This window comes from Coregonus lavaretus, assembly GCF_964263955.1.
Source record: "Coregonus lavaretus genome assembly, chromosome: 4".
Lineage (NCBI taxonomy): Eukaryota > Metazoa > Chordata > Actinopteri > Salmoniformes > Salmonidae > Coregonus > Coregonus lavaretus.
The window spans coordinates 41,952,512-41,972,063 of NC_139991.1; the positions used below are offsets into that span (position 1 = coordinate 41,952,512).

Here is a 19,552-nt window from a genome sequence, read left to right on the forward strand (position 1 = left end):
AGCAACTTCAAGCAGAGAGAGGACAAAGAGATAATGACAGATGGCTATACAATGGACCAATGTGTCCCTCTGTAACTAAATACAGACAGTCAGACCAAACCACAGCCAGCCAGATGGAGGGACAGGCAGACGGACAGCCAGCCAGAGGGACAGACGGACCTGCACGTTGGCGAAGTCGACGCGGTTGAGGTCGCTGAGCATCTGATTGATCTGGGAGGTGTTCTGCAGCACGGCCCGGGCTGCCTGGGCCAGGTGGTTCAGACTAGTGTAACGACGCATTGTCTGAGCAAAGGCACTAACAGCGGCAACCTGCAGCCAATCAAACACACAGAGGATCAAACAGCAGCCAATTAAAATCAGACCAAGACCAGTCAGAACAGATAAAAGAGAGGAAAGAGAGGAAGTCAGGATCAAAGAAAATAAAAAGAGCCAATGTAAGTTTATTTGCCAATATTTGTGTAAGTGAGTGAGTGAGTGAGTGAGTGAGTGAATGTGTGTGTTAGAGAGAGAGAGTGTCTGTACCTTGGTCTGGATCATTCTCTGTGGAATGACGTTCATGGCATTGTTGAGCCAGCCTTCCAGGCTTTTGGCAAAGTTGCGGATGGCTTGAGTCAAGGCACCTAGAGGGACAGATACAGAGGACAGCAGTCTATATAAAGATCACAATTTAAATTCTGATACCCAACTAGGGATGAGCGAGAAAGTGTGTGTGTGTGACTGTGTGTGTCAGCCACTCACTGGGGATGGGTCTGAGGACATCAGGGATGAGGATCTCCACTAGGGCCTGGTACATCAGGTGGTCACAGGAACTCATCCACTTGAGCACAGCCTCGTTCCTACAGAGCACCACCAGCCTGGAGCAGGGCAGACGGCCCTCAATCTCACTCACACCACTGTGGAGACAGGGTTCAAAGTTACACATACTCGTCTTATATACTGGATCTGCTAACCATGTGTATGTGACCAATACATTTGATTTGATCAGATTCACCTACATCTCACTAGGCCTACTGTGGGGGGATGGAGTTAGAGTCATTACTGAATTATTTTATGTAGCAAATCAAATATGAAACCTTGTAAACAATTCATGGTAACCTCGTAAACAATTCATTTAGACCAGGCGTTTATTTGAAACAGGTGTTTATTTGCTGAAATGTGTGCCGTTGCCCGGCTATTAAAAAAGGGACAAGCGGCTATTTGAGAGACTGCGTTTAATTGAAGTTTTACGGTAGTTACAGGGGACACGCACTGTCCCAATGAATTCACTCACCCATCCGAACCTTTGAGCACGCGGCAATCATGTGCAGCCAACTGCATGCAACCAGACTAGATTAACGAGGGCTGCCCTGGCTAGCCCCTCCGCAACAGAGCACTGAGTGAGGCTGAAACGGCTGCATTAGGGAGCTGCCTTACTCAAAGAAAATGTACCAAAATAACAATACAAAAGGGGAAGCGACCACCTATGCTTTATTAGCTCAAACGATTTTAAAAACAAATTGTTGTGACATGAATGAATGCTAGAACTACATGCAAAACAGCGCCATCTCCTGGATAGTGGTGGGGCTCTGCCCCACTTGCCCTGGATTCATTGCTGCGGGAAGTAAGGGTGCTGAGGGTGCTGATAAAAAAAAAAGAAGGAATAAATAAAACAAAAACAAATAATAATCCCACCAAATTAGTGCACTAGGCCTTTATTGCTCCTGTATGAGCAGAGAAAAATACTTGTCAGCAGAGCAGAGAGAAATACTCCTCAGCGTTGCCACTGATCAAATGATATTTGAAGCATTCAAGAAGAATCAGAGTTGAGGCCAACTTAATCTCGGGTTAACCCAGAACTAAAGTCTTGCGTTAACCCAGAACTAAAGTCAGCTGCTCGATTAAGTTCTGGGTCCATACACAGACAGTCCATACACAGACAGGGATCAAGAAATGCTAGAACGAGGATCTCCACCCTCGCTCTTTGCAAGTTATGGGCCGAATGTCCCTTCCCCTTCCGAAATTTGAAAGATGCTAACATCTGCGAAATCGTGATTTGTCCAAATAACCAATGACGAAAAACCCAAACACCAGAACTACTGCTTCTCGTTATCCTACACATCCCTTTCAGTCCCGACAGATTGTACGGTACTAGTTATGTTTACGTAGATCTGTCTACGAGACAGGTGATAATGTGTATTGCTAATAGTATACCTGATAATATGGAGCATGCATAGGCTATATGCATGTTCCAATATGTTAAAATAATTTGTACACATAATTTTGAAGATATGATATTGGGCTCATTTCTCGAGGTATAAATAATATTTTAGATGGTGTCAGCATAATTTTATTTTTATTCATTTTGGAGTAGAAGGTCCTTTTAAAAAGTCACCAGAACTGAGCTTCAAGAGAGAGGGAGAGAAACAGAGAGAGAAACAGAGCGAGAAACCGAGAGAGAAACTGAGAGAGCTGACCTGTTTTCTGTGATGGTGGTGCCCTCCACTAAGTCAGAGGGGGAATAGCGCCAGAACGTCTGCCACAGCTTCTCTATTAGACTGAACTGGAGGTTCACCACCACATCCAGAATGGCCTGCAAGAGAGACACATGGTCAACATCACACAACTGAGCTGAATACCCATTCACAGTCAAGCTGATTAGTGTGGTTGAGCTGGTGTGCATCAATGGAGATGAAGACTTGTAAATATCATGCATGCCAAAGAAAGCTCCCATTAATCTGCACATTGGGGCCGATTCAGACTTGGAAAATCTATGCTTTTGTTACACGCTTTGATTTAAGCACTTCTCAGTAGTTAGTATTCAGACTTACCTTATGGGTGTGGCTCCCTTATGCGCACTGAATACATGTAATTCAACTGCTGAAAACCCTCCCTCTTGCTGGCCAATAGATTTTCTCATGGAGTTTTCATTCAATAGGGTTTTCAGTACATTTATTTAAAGCCATCCCTTTAAATAAGGAGTACCTTTAATTTGAATTTTCTCGACAGACTCACTAGAATATATCGACCAATGAAAAAAAGACATCTAAATATATGCATATTCATCACCGTTTCAACACCAATTGGTAGATAAAAAAATACTCTGATCTTGTAGATTACTTAGGGTTGGGAAAGTATTTATGAATAATAAAAAAGGTATGGAGAGCCTTTACGCATTAAATATACTGGTCAATAAAACAATACAGTGGTTTGATTCATCCTGAAAGTTGCCATATTCAATCCATGAAATATTGTAAGGTGAGAAAACTGTACAACAGTGGCGGTCGGTGCCGTTTAAGATGAGGGAGGATGATTAAAACAATTATGAGCATGGCCTTATTTCTATTACAGCATATTGGATGACTGTCATTCATAATCCAATCACCCAGTTAAATCTAACATCGATAGGTTTAGGCTACTACATGATACTCACATTTTCCCTATGCCCACCATGAGGTTTCTACAACCTAGCCTATGAATGAAAGTTTACAACGTACAGTGAGGGAAAAAGGTATTTGATCCACTGACAAAGGGTTTGCCCACTGACAAAGACATGATCAGTCTGTAATTTTAAATGGTAGGTTTATTTGAACAGTGAGAGACAGAATAACAACAAAAAAATCCAGAAAAATGCAAAAATGTTATAAATTGATTTGCATTTTAATGGAGGGAAATAAGTATTTGACCCCTCTGCAAAACATGACTTAGTACTTGGTGGCAAAACCCTTGTTGGCAATCAGAGGTCAGACGTTTCTTGTAGTTGGCCACCAGGTTTGCACACATCTCAGGAGGGATTTTGTCCCACTCCTCTTTGCAGATCTTCTCCAAGTCATTAAGGTTTTGAGGCTGACGTTTGGCAACTCGAACCTTCAGCTCCCTCCACAGATTTTCTATGGGATTAAGGTCTGGAGACTGGCTAGGCCACTCCAGGACCTTAATGTGCTTCTTCTTGAGCCACTCCTTTGTTGCCTTGGCCTTGTGTTTTGGGTCATTGTCATGCTGGAATACCATTCCACAACCCATTTTCAATGCCCTGGCTGAGGAAAGGAGGTTCTCACCCAAGATTTGACGGTACATGGCCCCGTCCATCGTCCCTTTGATGCGGTGAAGTTGTCCTGTCCCCTTAGCAGAAAAACACCCCCAAAGCATAATGTTTCCACCTCCATGTTTGACGGTGGGGATGGTGTTCTTGGGGTCATAGGCAGCATTCCTCCTCCTCCAAACACGGCGAGTTGAGTTGATGGCAAAGAGCTTGATTTTGGTCTCATCTGACCACAACACTTTCACCCAGTTCTCCTGTGAATCATTCAGATGTTCATTGGCAAACTTCAGACGGCCCTGTATATGTGCTTTATTGAGCAGGGGGACTTTGCGGGTGCTGCAGGTTTTCAGTCCTTCACGGCGTTGTGTGTTACCAATTGTTTTCTTGGTGACTATGGTCCCAGCTGCCTTGAGATCATTGACAAGATCCTCCCGTGTAGTTCTGGGCTGATTCCTCACCGTTCTCATGATCATTGCCACTCCACGAGGTTAGATCTTGCATGGAGCCCCAGGCCGAGGGAGATTGACAGGTCTTTTGTGTTTCTTCCATTTGCGAATAATCGCACCAACTGTTGTCACCTTCTCACCAAGCTGCTTGGTGATGGTCTTGTAGCCCATTCCAGCCTTGTGTAGGTCTACAATCTTGTCCCTGACATCCTTGGAGAGCTCTTTGGTCTTGGCCATGGTGGAGAGTTTGGAATCTGATTGATTGATTGCTTCTGTGGATAGGTGTCTTTTATACAGGTAACAAGCTGAGATTAGGAGCACTCCCTTTAAGAGTGTTCTCCTAATCTCAGCTCGTTACCTGTATAAAAGACACCTGGGAGCCAGAAATCTTTCTGATTGAGAGGGGGTCAAATACTTATTTCCCTCATTAAAATGCAAATCAACTTATAACATTTTTGACATGCGTTTTTCTGGATTTTTTTTGTTGATATTCTGTCTCTCACTGTTCAAATGAACCTACCATTAAAATTATAGACTGATAATTTCTCTGTCAGTGGGCAAACGTACAAAATCAGCAGGGGATCAAATACTTTTTCCCCTCACTGTAGGTGCACAAAGGCAGAGAGAAAGATTTAAGGTGACCGACAGTGACACATTCAATACCGCCCTGCATCTAGCTGATTTAGGGCGTAATCATTAGTTCAACAGTTGCAAATTTTGACAAATTGGACAAATTCATGTATGTTTATACCAATTTCGTTCTGTTTGCTTCCGTTTAAGAACGTTTTTCAACAGAATCGGCGGAATGAATACACCCCTGATCACACGCAAACAGTTCAATTTCATAGCCACATACAAACATCTTGTTGTATTCCTTCTCGCATCTACGCGCTCTCCTCCTCTCACCTTTTCCCTTCACTTGTGGACTTCAAATGCACAATACATCAGCTGTCTGTGACCAGGCGAAAAAACCTTTCCAAACCAAACCTTCATATCATAACCGCTACACACATCCTACATCGTTGTCACCATATTAGCTAAAGTAACGTCATAGTCAAAATAGATAATAGAACTAACGTGTTAGTAAACCCACTACAATCATGCAGTACAGTGTACAGTTAGTAAGCAGTTACACCGGTGGGCCCCGGTGGCAATAAATTAGTAAAACCAAAAACACCTTGACTTGGAAGGAGTTCCAGTGTTGGAATGTCATAGTCAGCTAGTTAACATAACACCTCTCTGTTTGAGTAGGCTAAACTAGCTAGCTGCATTTGCTAGCTAAGTAAGTGAAAGTAAAATATTAATACAAAATACACTCATGAATTTGTTCAAAACTGTTAAACTATTGTCTTTCTCTTTGAGTCTACTACTCACCACATTTTTATGCACTGCAATGCTAGCTAGCTGTAGCTTATGCTTTCAGTACTAGAAACGGAGAAACTCTGGAGCTCTGTCAGAGCGTGCAGCCAACTGGTCTCCCCCGATTGCTCAGTTTGGCCAGTTGGCCAGCTCTAGGAAGAGTCTTGGTGGTTCCAAACTTCTTCCATTTAAGAATGATGGAGGCCACGGTGTTGTTGGGGACCTTAAATGCTGCAGAAATGTTTTGGTACCGTTCCCCAGATCTGTGCCTCGACACAATCCTGTCTCGGAGCTCTACAGACAATTCCTTCGACCTCATGGCTTGGTTTTTGCTCTGACATGCACTGTCAACTGTGGGACCTTATATAGACAGGTGTGTGCCTTTCAAATCATGTCCAATCAATTGAATTTACCACAGGTGGACTCCAATCAAGTAGAAACATCTCAAGGATGATCAATGGAAACAGGATGTACCCGAGTTCAATTTCGAGTCTCATAGCAAAGGGTCTGAATACTTATGTAAACAAGGTTTTCTGTTTTTAATTTAAAATAAATATCCAAAAAAAATCTAAAAACCTGTTTTCACTTTGTCATTATGGGGTATTGTGTGTAGATTGATGAGGATTTTTTTCTTATTTAATCCATTTTAGAATAAGGCTGTAACGTAACTAAATGTGGAAAAATTCAAGGGGTCTGAATACTTTCCAAATGCACTGTACGTTAACCTAATATGATCCACTACTGCTAGCGACTCTGAGGAACAACCACACGGCCGTGACAGAGGAAAGAAAGTTAAACTAATCATGTAATGGAATGATGCAAACATTGAGGCTATACATTTAAGGGAACTAACACTAAAGTGACAGTTATAAATGTATGTGGGTATAACTGGCAGTGGCTACTGATAGTGGCTAATATTTAACATGATAGGCTACAAATAGGAAACAGAGAATGTTGGGGCATATGATTAAAACATTGAGAGTGCACAAAGGTTACATTTGTTGCGACATTGTTGCCCTGTCACCACATAGGCTAGGCTGCAGTAGGCTACCCATTTGGGTTAGGTCTCCGTTTAATCCCTGCAAGCTAAAAAGGCCATAAAATCACAATTCTGCATAACGTCACAGTATTTATACTTCACTCTGTGTAAGGGGCAGACATACCTGTCATGTTGATATGCTTTTCAGTTCACCGCCATATGACTAGTTTCACATTAAATCTCTCCGCAATTGGCAATCATCTCTTTGCTTCCACCGGGCATTCCACTGATTTCAAAACTTCTTCCGTGACAACATTGTTGATAGCTGTTTCTTCCCTCATCACGGTCTTCAGAAGACTACAATGTTTGGTTCAATTAAAATGTTTATATCTAAATCAGGCATTTCCCCATCGTCCGATTCATTTTCAGAGTCAGAGAGACTCAGCCTGGCACGATCGTCCTCCAGAAAGTAGACCATCACAACTTTTTCCCACTGATCTTTGTTGATAGCAATGCAACACTTTTTCAGTTCTTCATTATATATATATATATTTTTTTATCCTGTGGTAGAAAGGATTTTCCACACATGCTGAGCAGCTCATGTTATAGACAGATGCATGCTACATGGCAGACCAATCCAAACTAATCTCTCAGCATGTCCAGTCCATCCATTATCTCAGCCAATCATGGCTAGCAGGAAGTTTCCTGTATTTTTCTGTGGCTAAACAAACTAGGCTCATAATTTAACAATTGTATTTGTATTTACAGATAGCATATACGTTTGTTATTAAGGCACATGAAAGTTCACGTTCCAGAAGGCATTTCTGCCAAAAAACGAATAAAAAAAACAAACATTCAAATGCCTCTCCTGTGAAGTAGTGACGTGCGACATACGCCTAGCTTCTTGAAACGGGTCACATTTTTCTCCATCGATAATAAGGTAAAATAGATCTAAAACAACTGTAATTTATATTTACAATCCCTTATTAAAACAGATTACTCATTTACCTAGCTCTTATCAATAGCTCTTATCAATTTGTAAATTACAGTGCATGGAGAATGGTGTTATTTCTATCGGAAAAAATAAAGTTTATGTTTTTCCACTTGGAACCGACTGGTTGCTTGACCTTATTCATGATTTCTTCGCGCATATGGTGGAATTAAGTCCAGATCAGAATATGCGTATCTGTACACACACCTCTACCACACTTCCATTTCTGCAATCTCCACCCCAAAAGAATACCTGTCTGGCACATTCGATTCCCCTTGCTTAAGTTCAAGGACAGAATGTGTGCAGAGAGGAAAGTGCATGAAAAAATATAAATAAATTGTAAGGGTACACTTTGAGACAATCATTCAGAGGACTGCACATATCTTTAATTTGTTGTACTTTTTCTTCCAATATGATCAATTATCAATTGAGAGCAAATTCAGATCAATTGAGCACATTGAGCAATTGATTTGATGTACAGCACATCAAATATATACATCCACACATCAAATAGGCTACATCACATGTATACATATATTCTTTGAGAACAGCGCCGGAAAAGATGGCTGCCGTTTTACAGCCCTCTAACCAATTGTACTATTATGTGTGTTTTTCCGCGTTATTTGTAATTTATTTTATACATAATGTTTCTGCCATCGTCTCTTATAACCAAAAAGAGCTTCTGGATATCAGGACAGCGATTACTCACCTCGTATTGGACGAAGATTTTTTCTTCAACGAGGCGGCCGCGAAGGATATCATGCAGACACCCGACAAGGCCCAAATCCCTGTCATTCGCATGAGGAAGAGACGGAGATATCGTGGACGTAGATCGGGGTGCCTTGTAAGGATCCGACGGCGAGCGAGTAAACTGCCTCTTCCATCAATCCTATTAGCCAATCTTCAATCATTGGATAACAAATTGGATGACCTAAGATTACGGTTATCCTACCAACGGGACTTTAAAAACTGTAATATCTTATGTTTCACCGAGTCGTGGCTGAACGACGACATGGATAACATACAGCTAGCGGGCTATACGCTACATCGGCAGGATAGAACGGCTGACTCCGGTAAGACAAGGGGTGGCGGTCTGTGTATATTTGTAAACAACAGCTGGTGCACAAAATCAAATACTAAGGAAGTCTCGAGGTTTTGCTCGCCTGAGGTAGAGTATCTTATGATAAGCTGTAGACCACACTATTTACCAAGAGAGTTTTCATCTATATTTTTCATAGCTGTCTATTTACCACCACAAACCAATGCTGGCATTAAGATTGCACTGAATGAGTTGTATAAGGCCATAAAATCAACAGGAAAATGCTCATCCAGATGCAGCGCTCCTAGTGGCCGGGGACTTTAATGCAGGGAAACTTAAATCCGTTCTACCTAATTTCTACCAGCATGTTAAATGTGCAACCAGAGGAAAAAAAAACTCTAGACCACCTTTACTCCACACACAGAGACGCATACAAAGCTCTCCCTCGCCCTCCATTTGGCAAATCTGACCATAACTCTATCCTCCTGATTCCTGCTTATAAGCAAAAACTAAAGCAGGAAGCACCAGTGACTCGGTTAATAAAAAAGTGGTCAGATGACGCAGATGCTAAGCTACAGGACTGTTTTGCTAGCACAGACTGGAACATGTTCCGGGATTCTTCAGACAGCATTGAGGAGTACACCACATCAGTCACTGGCTTCATCAATAAGTGCATCGATGATGTCGTCCCCACAGTGACCGTACGTACATACCCCAACCAGAAGCCATGGATTACAGGAAACATCCGCACTGAGCTAAAGGGTAGAGCTGCTGCTTTCAAGGAACGGGACTAACCCGGACGCTTATAAGAAATCCCGCTATGCCCTCCGACGAACCATCAAACAGGCAAAGAGTCAATACAGGACTAAGATTGAATCGTACTACACTGGCTCTGACGCTCGTCGGATGTGGCAGGGCTTGAAAACTATTACAGACTACAAAGGGAAGCACAGCCGCGAGCTGCCCAGTGACACAAGCCTACCAGACGAGCTAAACCACTTCTATGCTCGCTTCGAGGCAAGCAACACTGAAGCATGCATGAAAGCACCAGCTGTTCCGGATGACTATGTGATCACGCTCTCCGTAGCCGATGTGAGTAAGACTTTTAAGCAGGTCAACATTCACAAGGCCGCAGGGCCAGACAGATTACCAGGACGTGTACTCCGAGCATGTGCTGACCAACTGGCAAGTGTCTTCACTGACATTTTCAACATGTCCTTGACTGAGTCTGTAATACCAACATGTTTCAAGCAGACTACGATAGTCCCCGTGCCGAAGGACTCTAAGATAACCTGCCTAAATGACTACCGACCCGTAGCACTGACGTCTGTAGCCATGAAGTGCTTTGAAAGGCTGGTCATGGCTCACAACAGCATTATCCCAGAAACCCTAGACCCACTCCAATTTGCATACCGCCCCAACAGATCCACAGATGATGCAATCTCTATTGCACTCCACACTGCCCTTTCCCACCTGGACAAGAGGAACACCTACGTGAGAATGCTATTCATTGACTATAGCTCAGCATTCAACACCATAGTGCCCTCTAAGCTCATCACTAAGCTAAGGATCCTGGGACTAAACACCTCCCTCTGCAACTGGATCCTGGACTTCCTGACGGGCCGCCCCCAGGTGGTAAGGGTAGGTAACAACACATCTGCCACACTGATCCTCAACACGGGGGCCCCTCAGGGGTGCGTGCTCAGTCCCCTCCTGTACTCTCTGTTCACCCATGACTGCATGGCCAGGCACGACTCCAACACCATCATTAAGTTTGCCGACGACACAACAGTGGTAGGCCTGATCACTGACAACGATGAGACAGCCTATAGGGAGGAGGTCAGAAACCTGGCCGTGTGGTGCCAGGACAACAACCTCTCCCTCAACGTGACCAAGACAAAGGAGATGATTGTGGACTACAGGAAAAAAAAAGAGGACTGAGCACGCCCCCATTCTCATCGACGGGGCTGTAGTGGAACAGGTTGAGAGCTTCAATTTCCTTGGTGTCCACATCACCAACGAACTATCATGGTCCAAACACACCAAGACAGTCGTGAAGAGGGCACGACAAAGCCTATTCCCCCTCAGGAGACTGAAAAGATTTGGCATGGGTCCTCAGATCCTCAACAAATTCTACGGCTGCACCATTGAGAGCATCCTGACTGGTTGCATCACCGCCTGGTATGGCAACTGCTTGGCCTCCGACCGCAAGGCACTACAGAGGGTAGTGCGTACGGCCCAGTACATCACTGGGGCCAAGCTTCCTGCCATCCAGGACCTCTATACCAGGCGGTGTCAGAGGAAGGCCCTCAAAATTGTCAAAGACTCCAGCCACCCTAGTCATAGACTGTTCTCTCTGCTACCGCACGGCAAGCGGTACCGGAGTGCCAAGTCTAGGTCCAAAAGACTTCTCAACAGCTTCTACCCCCAAGCCATAAGACTCCTGAACAGCTAATCATGGCTACCCGGACTATTTGCACTGCCCCCCCCACCCCATCCTTTTACGCTGCTGCTACTCTGTTAATTATTTATGCATAGTCACTTTAACTCTACCCACATGTACATAATACTTCAACTACCTCAACTAGCCGGTGCCCCCGCACATTGACTCTGCACCGGTACCCCCCTGTATATATAGCCTCCCTACTGTTATTATATTTTACTTCTGCTCTTTTTTTTCTCAACACTTTTTTTGTTGTTGGTTAAGGGCTGTAAGTAAGCATTTCACTGTAATTTCAGCACCTGTTGTATTCGGCGCATGTGGCCAATAAAATGTGATTTGATTTGATTTAATATTAAGGGTTACCTCAGTAGTTGGATGAGCGAAAATGTCCCTTCTGCTCCTTGACTGAATTCATTCTAAATGTATAGTATGTTGTTGCTATCCTTGTGAGGCAATCCAGGTGTGCATTGGTTAGTCTGTTTCTGTTTTTGTTTCACAATGTTCATTGTTGAAAATGTTGCTTCACATGAATAAGTGCTGACAAAAAATGATGTCACATTTTGCACACACTGCTTCAGAAGTGGATACTCTGTGTCTGACACAAGACTCCAGAAATGGGTAACACCTGATCTTAGTTCACCTTGCAATGTGTCATTTGCCTGCAACTCCACTATCTCACTCTCTGTTCCAGCACGGTCAGGACAGAGGGCTGTGAGGACTGGGGTCAGAGATGACACTGGCACATGAAAGGGGTTCTCAATGAATTTGAAAAACTCCTTGTACTCCATGATATCCTTGAATCTTGACTCAAACTCCAACTTCAACTCTTCCAACACACGCACAAATGCATCATAGCTAAAATGTTGCAGTGTGTCTGGGTTGGATGTGGTGACTGCTCTGAGTTTTGGGAAATGAACAAACTGTCTGTCAGGTATGAACAGTGTGGTGATTTTATTTTTGAAATGCTGTGACAATACGCACCATTTTGCCTGGAGTTTTAGCTTTCCCTTGGAGCTGGAGATTCACCGTGTTCAGGTGGCAGGTGATGTCAGTTAAAAAAGCCAGCTTTAATATCCACTGTGGATCATCCATCTCTGGCTCCTCTCTCACCTTGCTTGCAACAAATTCACGGATTTGAGGAGGAGAGAGAGAAATCTTTCCAAAACTCTGCCACGAGACAGCCATCTCACCTCATTGTGAAATATCAAGTTGCTGTATTCTGTCTGGTATTCCTCCAGCAACTCACGGAATTGCCGGTGACCCAGTGCCCTAGTAATAATAATGTTCACCACGCACACGACTTGCTGCATCACATTCTGTAAGTCACAGTCTTTGAGTTTAGCCACAAGTGCTTCCTGATGAATGATCCAATGAAACGTAACAAATTCGGGAATATCCTCTCTCTTTCTCATCAGGCCTATGAGTCCCTTCTCCTTCCCTTGCATGTTTGGGGTGCCGTCAAGTGCACACAGATGTCAGATTTGACCAGTCAATATTATTAGCATCAAAAAATGTAACAAGGGCTTTCAGAATTTCCTTTCCTCATGTTTGTCCTTGAAGGGGCAGTAAACATAAAAGATCCTCTCTGAACGACTCGTTTTGAAGGAAGCGGACCCAAACACATAATTGGGCAACGTCACTTACAGTGAGGGAAAAAAGTATTATACGTTTGCCCACTGACAAAGGAATGATCAGTCTATAATTTTAATGGTAGGTTTATTTGAACAGTGAGAGACAGAATATCAACAAAAAAATCCAGAAAAACGCATGTCAAAAATGTTATACGTTGATTTGCATTTTAATGAGGGAAATAAGTATTTGACCCCCTCTCAATCAGAAAGATTTCTGGCTCCCAGGTGTCTTTTATACAGGTAACGAGCTGAGATTAGGAGAACACTCTTAAAGGGAGTGCTCCTAATCTCACCTTGTTACCTGTATAAAAGACACCTATCCACAGAAGCAATCAATCAATCAGATTCCAAACTCTCTACCATGGCCAAGACCAAAGAGGATGTCAGGGACAAGATTGTAGACCTACACAAGGCTGGAATGGGCTACAAGACCATCGTCAAGCAGCTTGGTGAGAAGGTGACAACAGTTGGTGCGATTATTTTGCAAATGGAAGAAACACAAAAGCACTGTCAATCTCCCTCGGCCTGGGGCTCCATGCAAGATCTCACCTCGTGGAGTTGCAATGATCATGAGAACGGTGAGGAATCAGCCCAGAACTACATGGGAGGATCTTATCAATGATCTCAAGGCAGCTGGGACCATAGTCACCAAGAAAACAATTGGTAACACACTACGCCGTGAAGGACTGAAATCCTGCAGCGCCCGCAAGGTCCCCCTGCTCAAGAAAGCACATATACAGGCCCGTCTGAAGTTTGCCAATGAACATCTGAATGATTCAGAGGAGAACTGGGTGAAAGTGTTGTGGTCAGATGAGACCAAAATCGAGCTCTTTGGCATCAACTCAACTTGCTGTGTTTGGAGGAGGAGGAATGCTGCCTATGACCCCAAGAACACCATCCCCACCATCAAACATGGAGGTGGAAACATTATGCTTTGGGGATGTTTTTCTGCTAAGGGGACAGGACAACTTCACCGCATCAAAGGGACGATGGACGGGGCCATGTACCGTCAAATCTTGGGTGAGAACCTCCTTCCCTCAGCCAGGGCATTGAAAATGGGTCGTGGATGGGTATTCCAGCATGACAATGACCCAAAACACACGGCCAAGGCAACAAAGGTGTGGCTCAAGAAGAGGCAAATTAAGGTCCTGGAGTGGCCTAGCCAGTCTCCAGACCTTAATCCCATAGAACATCTGTGGAGGGAGCTGAAGGTTCGAGTTGCCAAACGTCAGCCTCGAAACCTTAATGACTTGGAGAAGATCTGCAAAGAGGAGTGGGACAAAATCCCTCCTGAGATGTGTGCAAACCTGGTGGCCAACTACAAGAAACGTCTGACCTCTGTGGTTGCCAACAAGGGTTTTGCCACCAAGTACTAAGTCATGTTTTGCAGAGGGGTCAAATACTTATTTCCCTCATTAAAATGCAAATCAATTTATAACATTTTTGACATGCGTTTTTCTGAATTTTGTTGTTGCTATTCTGTCTCTCACTGTTCAAATAAACCTACCATTAAAATTATAGACTGATCATGTCTTTGTCAGTGGGCAAACGTACAAAATCAGCAGGGGATCAAATACTTTTTTCCCCTCACTGTACATCAGTGCTTTCATCAAGCGCAATACTAAAACACGGCACCATGGATGTCAGTAATCAGTTGCTTACCGATGTCTTCTATGCGTCTTGTTATGGTCGAGTCTGAGAGTTGCAGTCCCTTAATTTGCTTTAAAATGGCTTCCTTGTTTGTGAAATCAGCATACAATATTTTGGCTGACGCCAAAAAACATTATTTGACAATCTACGCGTCTGTGAAGGCCTTCTTGTTTCTTGTGAGTAACCAAGCAATCGCAAATGTTGCCTCTGTCGTTTTCTCTGCAAAGTGCTAGATCTGTCCATTTGTTGTTGTCCTTTGAGTTGCGCCATTTTGTTGTTTCTGAGGTTGCTTTGTGGCGGATATGTTTTGTTAAAGTGGGCATGGTGTGACTGGAAATGTTGCTCTAAATTTGCTTTTTTAAAACAATTGACTGCCTTCTGGCAAATAAGACAAAGTGAGCTAGTCCCATCATGCATTACAAAAAAATAACGTTACTTGTCTGTCCATTTCTCTTGGAACTTTCTGTGTTCTTCTTGAATCGACCGTATCCTTCTCTCAGCCACCGGAGCAACGTTAGCTAGCTGCATTTCCCCGACGCCATCTTCCTGATTTTCCTGGTTCTCCTGTGGTTGTTCGTTCATAGCTGTCACGTTGATCTCCAGCTCTTCCCCCTCATTTTCATTGTCAATAGATTTACGTTTTTTATTTACTTTTTATTTTTTATAAATCGATCCATGTCGACCAGACTGCAACATTTGTTAGTAGCAAACTGATATGTGTCGGTCGCTGTAGCTGAGCAGTTGCGTTCTATTTCGGCCTTTCTGTTCAACAGCTGCGCTATACTGCTATCTATCTGCCGTCCAGGGAACAATAGATATATTCAATGAAGTGATTCAGGCCTGCTTTAAACACATTGAATTGAAATTGTATCATTGTTATGTATTATGAATGGAAAATAGGAAAATCACCGCAAGCAGCAAATTAAGGGCTCGCGGGCCGCATGTGCGCAATGAGTACCACTGCCGTAGAGAATAATACAAACTTTCCTGTAGAACTGTGTTAGAGGTGATGGATAATCTCTGACCTCACAGTGCTCTCTGTGCAGTGACTGGAGAGCTTTGATGTCGTCTGGGCTGATGTTGTCTACGTTGGTCTCTCCCAGGTCCAGCTCCGCAAAGTCTGGCAGCGCCCGCGACGCGTCTGTCAGGGAGAGACACATGGAAATCTGACAAGGTCAACAGCAATTCACGTTATGAATCCAGTAAAAAGCAGAGAAACACAGGGGTAGATTTTTAACAAGGACATTCTGAAGGCTGAGAAAATCATATCAGTGGTTCATTGCAGAATATAACCGACAGGGGAACCCTTAGCAGACTGCTTACAGCACTCAGTGGAGGAGCACTTTCATCAAGTGGTATCAAACAACTTATTGTGTCATAAAAAGGCCTGCTGGGAACATCAAACAGTAGCAATCTATTGATGCTGAAAGTCACTTAGTCTACACACACAGAAGCATACACACTACTCACTCACCCAGGTACTGCTGGTGGTGCTGGCTCTGTGCGATGACGGTCTGCTCCGCTGCACTGGGGGTGTATTGGCCTCCGCCTGAGAAGTTCTCCCCAGATACACCATCAACCTTCTGCACCGGCTTAAACCTATAATGACAATGCCTCAGTCAGTACTGTTTGTGTATGTACACTGAGTATACCAAACATTAGGAACACCTTCCTAATATTGAGTTGTACCCCCCCTTTTGCCCTCAGAACAGCGTCAATTTGTCGGCGCATGGACTCTTCAAGGTGTCGAAAGCGTTCAACAGGGATGCTGGCCCATGTTGACTCCAATGCTTCCCACAGTTGTGTCAAGTTGGCTGGATGTCCTTTGGGTGGTGGACCATTCTTGATACACATGGTAAACTGTTGAGCGTGAAACACCCAGCAGCGTTGCAGTTCTTGACACAAACCGGTACGCCTGGCACCTACTACCATACCCCCTTCAAAAGGCACTTAAATATTTTGTCTTGCCTATTGACCCTCTGAATAGCACACACACACACACAATCCATGTCTCAATTGTCTCAAGGCTTACAAGTCCTTCTTTGACCTGTCTCCTCCCCTTCATCTACACTGATTGAAGTGGATTTAACAACTGACATCAATAAGGGCTCATAGCTTTCACCTGGAATCAACTGGTCAATCTATGTCATGAAAAGAGCAGTGTTCTTAATGTTTTGTATACTCAGTGTAGGTATGCACTGTATGTACAGTGCATTCTGGAAAGTATTCAGACCCTTTCCTCCACATTTTGTTATGTTACAGCCTTATTCTAAAATGGATTAAATAAATAAAAATCCTCATCAATCTACTCACACAATACCCCATAATGACAAAGCGAAAACAGTTTTTTTTGACATTTTTGCAAATGTATTAAAAATAATAAACTGAAACACCTTATTTACATAACTATTCAGACCCTTTGCTATGAGACTCGAAATTGAGCTCAGGTGCATCCTGTTTCCATTGATCATCCTTGAGAGGTTTCTACAACTTGATTGGAGTCCACCTGTGGTAAATTCAATTGATTGGACATGATTTGGAAAGGCACACACCTGTCTATATATGGTCCCACAGTTGACAGTATATGTGTCAGAGCAAAAACCAAGCAATGAGGTCGAAGGAATTGTTCGTAGAGCTCCGAGACAGGATTGTGTCGAGGCACAGATCTGGGGAAAGGTACGAAAAAATGTCTGCAGCATTGAAGGTCCCCAAGAACACAGTGGCCTCCATCATTCTTAAATGGAAGAAGTTTGGAACCACCAATACTCTTCCTAGAGCTGTCCACCCGGCCAAACTGAGCAATCGGGGGAGAAGGGCCTTGGTAAGGGAGGTGACCAAGAACCCGATGGTCACTCCGACAGAACTCCAGAGTTCCTCTGTGGAGATGGGAGAACCTTCCAGAAGGACAACCATCTCTGCAGCACTCCAGCAATCAGGCCTTTGTGGTAGAGTGGCCAGATAGAAGCCACTCCTCAGTAAAAGGCACATGACTGCCCACTTGGAGTTTGCCAAAAGGCACCTAAAGGACACTGACCATGAGAAACATTATTCTGAATGCCAAGAGTCACGTCTGAAGGAAACCTGGCACCATCCCTATGGTGAAGCATGGTGGTGGCAGCAACATGTTGTGGGGATGTTTTTCAGCGGCAGGGACTGGGAGACTAGTCAGGATCGAGGGAAAGATGAACGGAGCAAAGTACAGTGAGATCATTGATGAAAACCTGCTCCAGAGCACTCAGGACCTCAGACTGGGGCAAAGGTTCACCTTCCAACAGGACAATGACCCTAAGCACACAGCCAAGACAATATAGGAGTGGCTTCGGGACAAGTCTCTGAATGTCATTGAGTGGCCCAGACAGAGCCCAGACTTGAACCCGATCGAACATCTCTGGAGAGACCTGAAAATAGCTGTGCAACGACGGTCCCCATCCAACCTGACAGAGCTTGAGAGGATCTGCAGAGAATAATAGGAGAAACTCCCCAAATACAGGTGTGCCAAGCTTGTATCGTCATACCCAATAAGACTCAAGGCTGTAATAGTTGCCAAAGCTTTTTCAACAAAGTACTGAGTAAAGGGTCTGAATATTTATGTAAATGTGATATTTCAGCTTTTTCTTTTAAATATACATTTGCAAACATTTCTAAAAACCTGTTTTTGCTTTGTCATTATGGGGTATTGTGTGTAGATTGATGAGGGGAAAAAAACAATTTAATCCATTTTAGAATAAGGCTGTAACGTCAACAAAATGTGGAAAAAGTCAAGGGGTCTGAATACTTTCCGAATGCACTGTATGTATGTATGTATGTATGTATTGTACCTCTGTTTCTGTTGGACAGGCTGCTGTCTGAGTGCCATGTACTGCATGTCCTCCTGCAGTCTGTTGAGAGGAGAGTCCGGCTTCAGCCGGATCCCATAGTAGTGGTACTTTGAGTTCCCTCTGCAACACACACACCGCCAGGAATGAACAAACAGCTAACAGTTCTCAGTGTTTCCCCTATATTCATGTAGCAGCGGGGGCCCACCACCAAAACAGCGGGGGGGAGTTATCAGAGCGTGTCTGTCCTCTCAGTAGCTCACCTTGTGCCGAGGCGTCGCGTGCGTAGCCCCATGAAGATCGAGCGGATGAGTTTGCCGAAGGAGGCGGCGTTGACCGGGTCCAATTTCTGCTCCTGGCAGTGGCGCAAGTAGTGGTTGTAGAGGGTGGAGCGAGGCAGACTCACCCCTTCCGCAGTCTCATAGTTATCCAGTAGCCATTGCAGCTGTGGGGGAGAGAAGATATTATGTCAATTACACACATGTATGTCACTACAGCGCTCTGTAATCCACAGCAGATGCATGTTTCACCCCCACTTGTCTGTAAATATTAACACCCCCCTTCCCTAGCATTAAAAGCACAATTAACTAAAGCAGCGAAAAATTAAAATCTGAGCATAGGAAGCACCCCCCACCACCAGAGAGAAGGAGAGGGAGGGGCTAAGAGCTAGATCTGGGAGGTACTAGAGAATGAGCACAGCTATACAGGGCAGGCAGGCGAGGCGTTTAGAGTGGCGACTTACATGGCTGTTGAGCAGCGAGCTTCTCTGACTGGATAAACCTTCAGTCTTTTGGAGCGTCTCAATCGCCATTTCAATCTGATAGACCAAGGAGCAAAAAAAATGGAAGGAAAAACAAAAAACAACAAAAGGAAAAAGTTGCAGTAGAATACTGATATAGTACTGACACACATAGAAAATCAGAAAAATCCAGAACAGATCAGAAAGCAAGCATCACCCAAACTAGTGCCAAAAGCCCAGCATAGCAAAGAGTTTAAACTTAAATTCACCTAACTGTCTTTTGAATTACATTTCCCATTATCTTAATGAACCAGAGTGCTAACAGAAAGTCAAGCGCCACAGTAATCAGAAGCTGTGAAACTACCATATTCAGCTACCAGAGGGCAGCACAGATCCACTGAGGTGGACCACACTCATTGCGCATGTTAGAGTGGATCACTTT

At 43.9% G+C, this 19,552-nt stretch overlaps 1 protein-coding gene across 1 annotated transcript in view; it reads right to left on the reverse strand.

The window, feature by feature from the left end:
- LOC311127922 (transcription factor RFX3-like) overlaps window positions 1–19,552 on the reverse strand; it is a 60,385-nt gene that overhangs the window by 11,535 nt on the left and 29,298 nt on the right. Inside the window, exons 5-12 of the mRNA XM_084159821.1 lie at window positions 18,635–18,816; window positions 18,375–18,494; window positions 16,031–16,155; window positions 15,582–15,697; window positions 2,454–2,569; window positions 739–893; window positions 523–620; window positions 160–309 (exon numbers count right to left, since the gene is read on the reverse strand). Coding sequence (XP_084015947.1) covers window positions 160–309; window positions 523–620; window positions 739–893; window positions 2,454–2,569; window positions 15,582–15,697; window positions 16,031–16,155; window positions 18,375–18,494; window positions 18,635–18,816 — 1,062 coding nt within the window. The remainder of the gene's footprint in view (window positions 1–159; window positions 310–522; window positions 621–738; window positions 894–2,453; window positions 2,570–15,581; window positions 15,698–16,030; window positions 16,156–18,374; window positions 18,495–18,634; window positions 18,817–19,552) is intronic.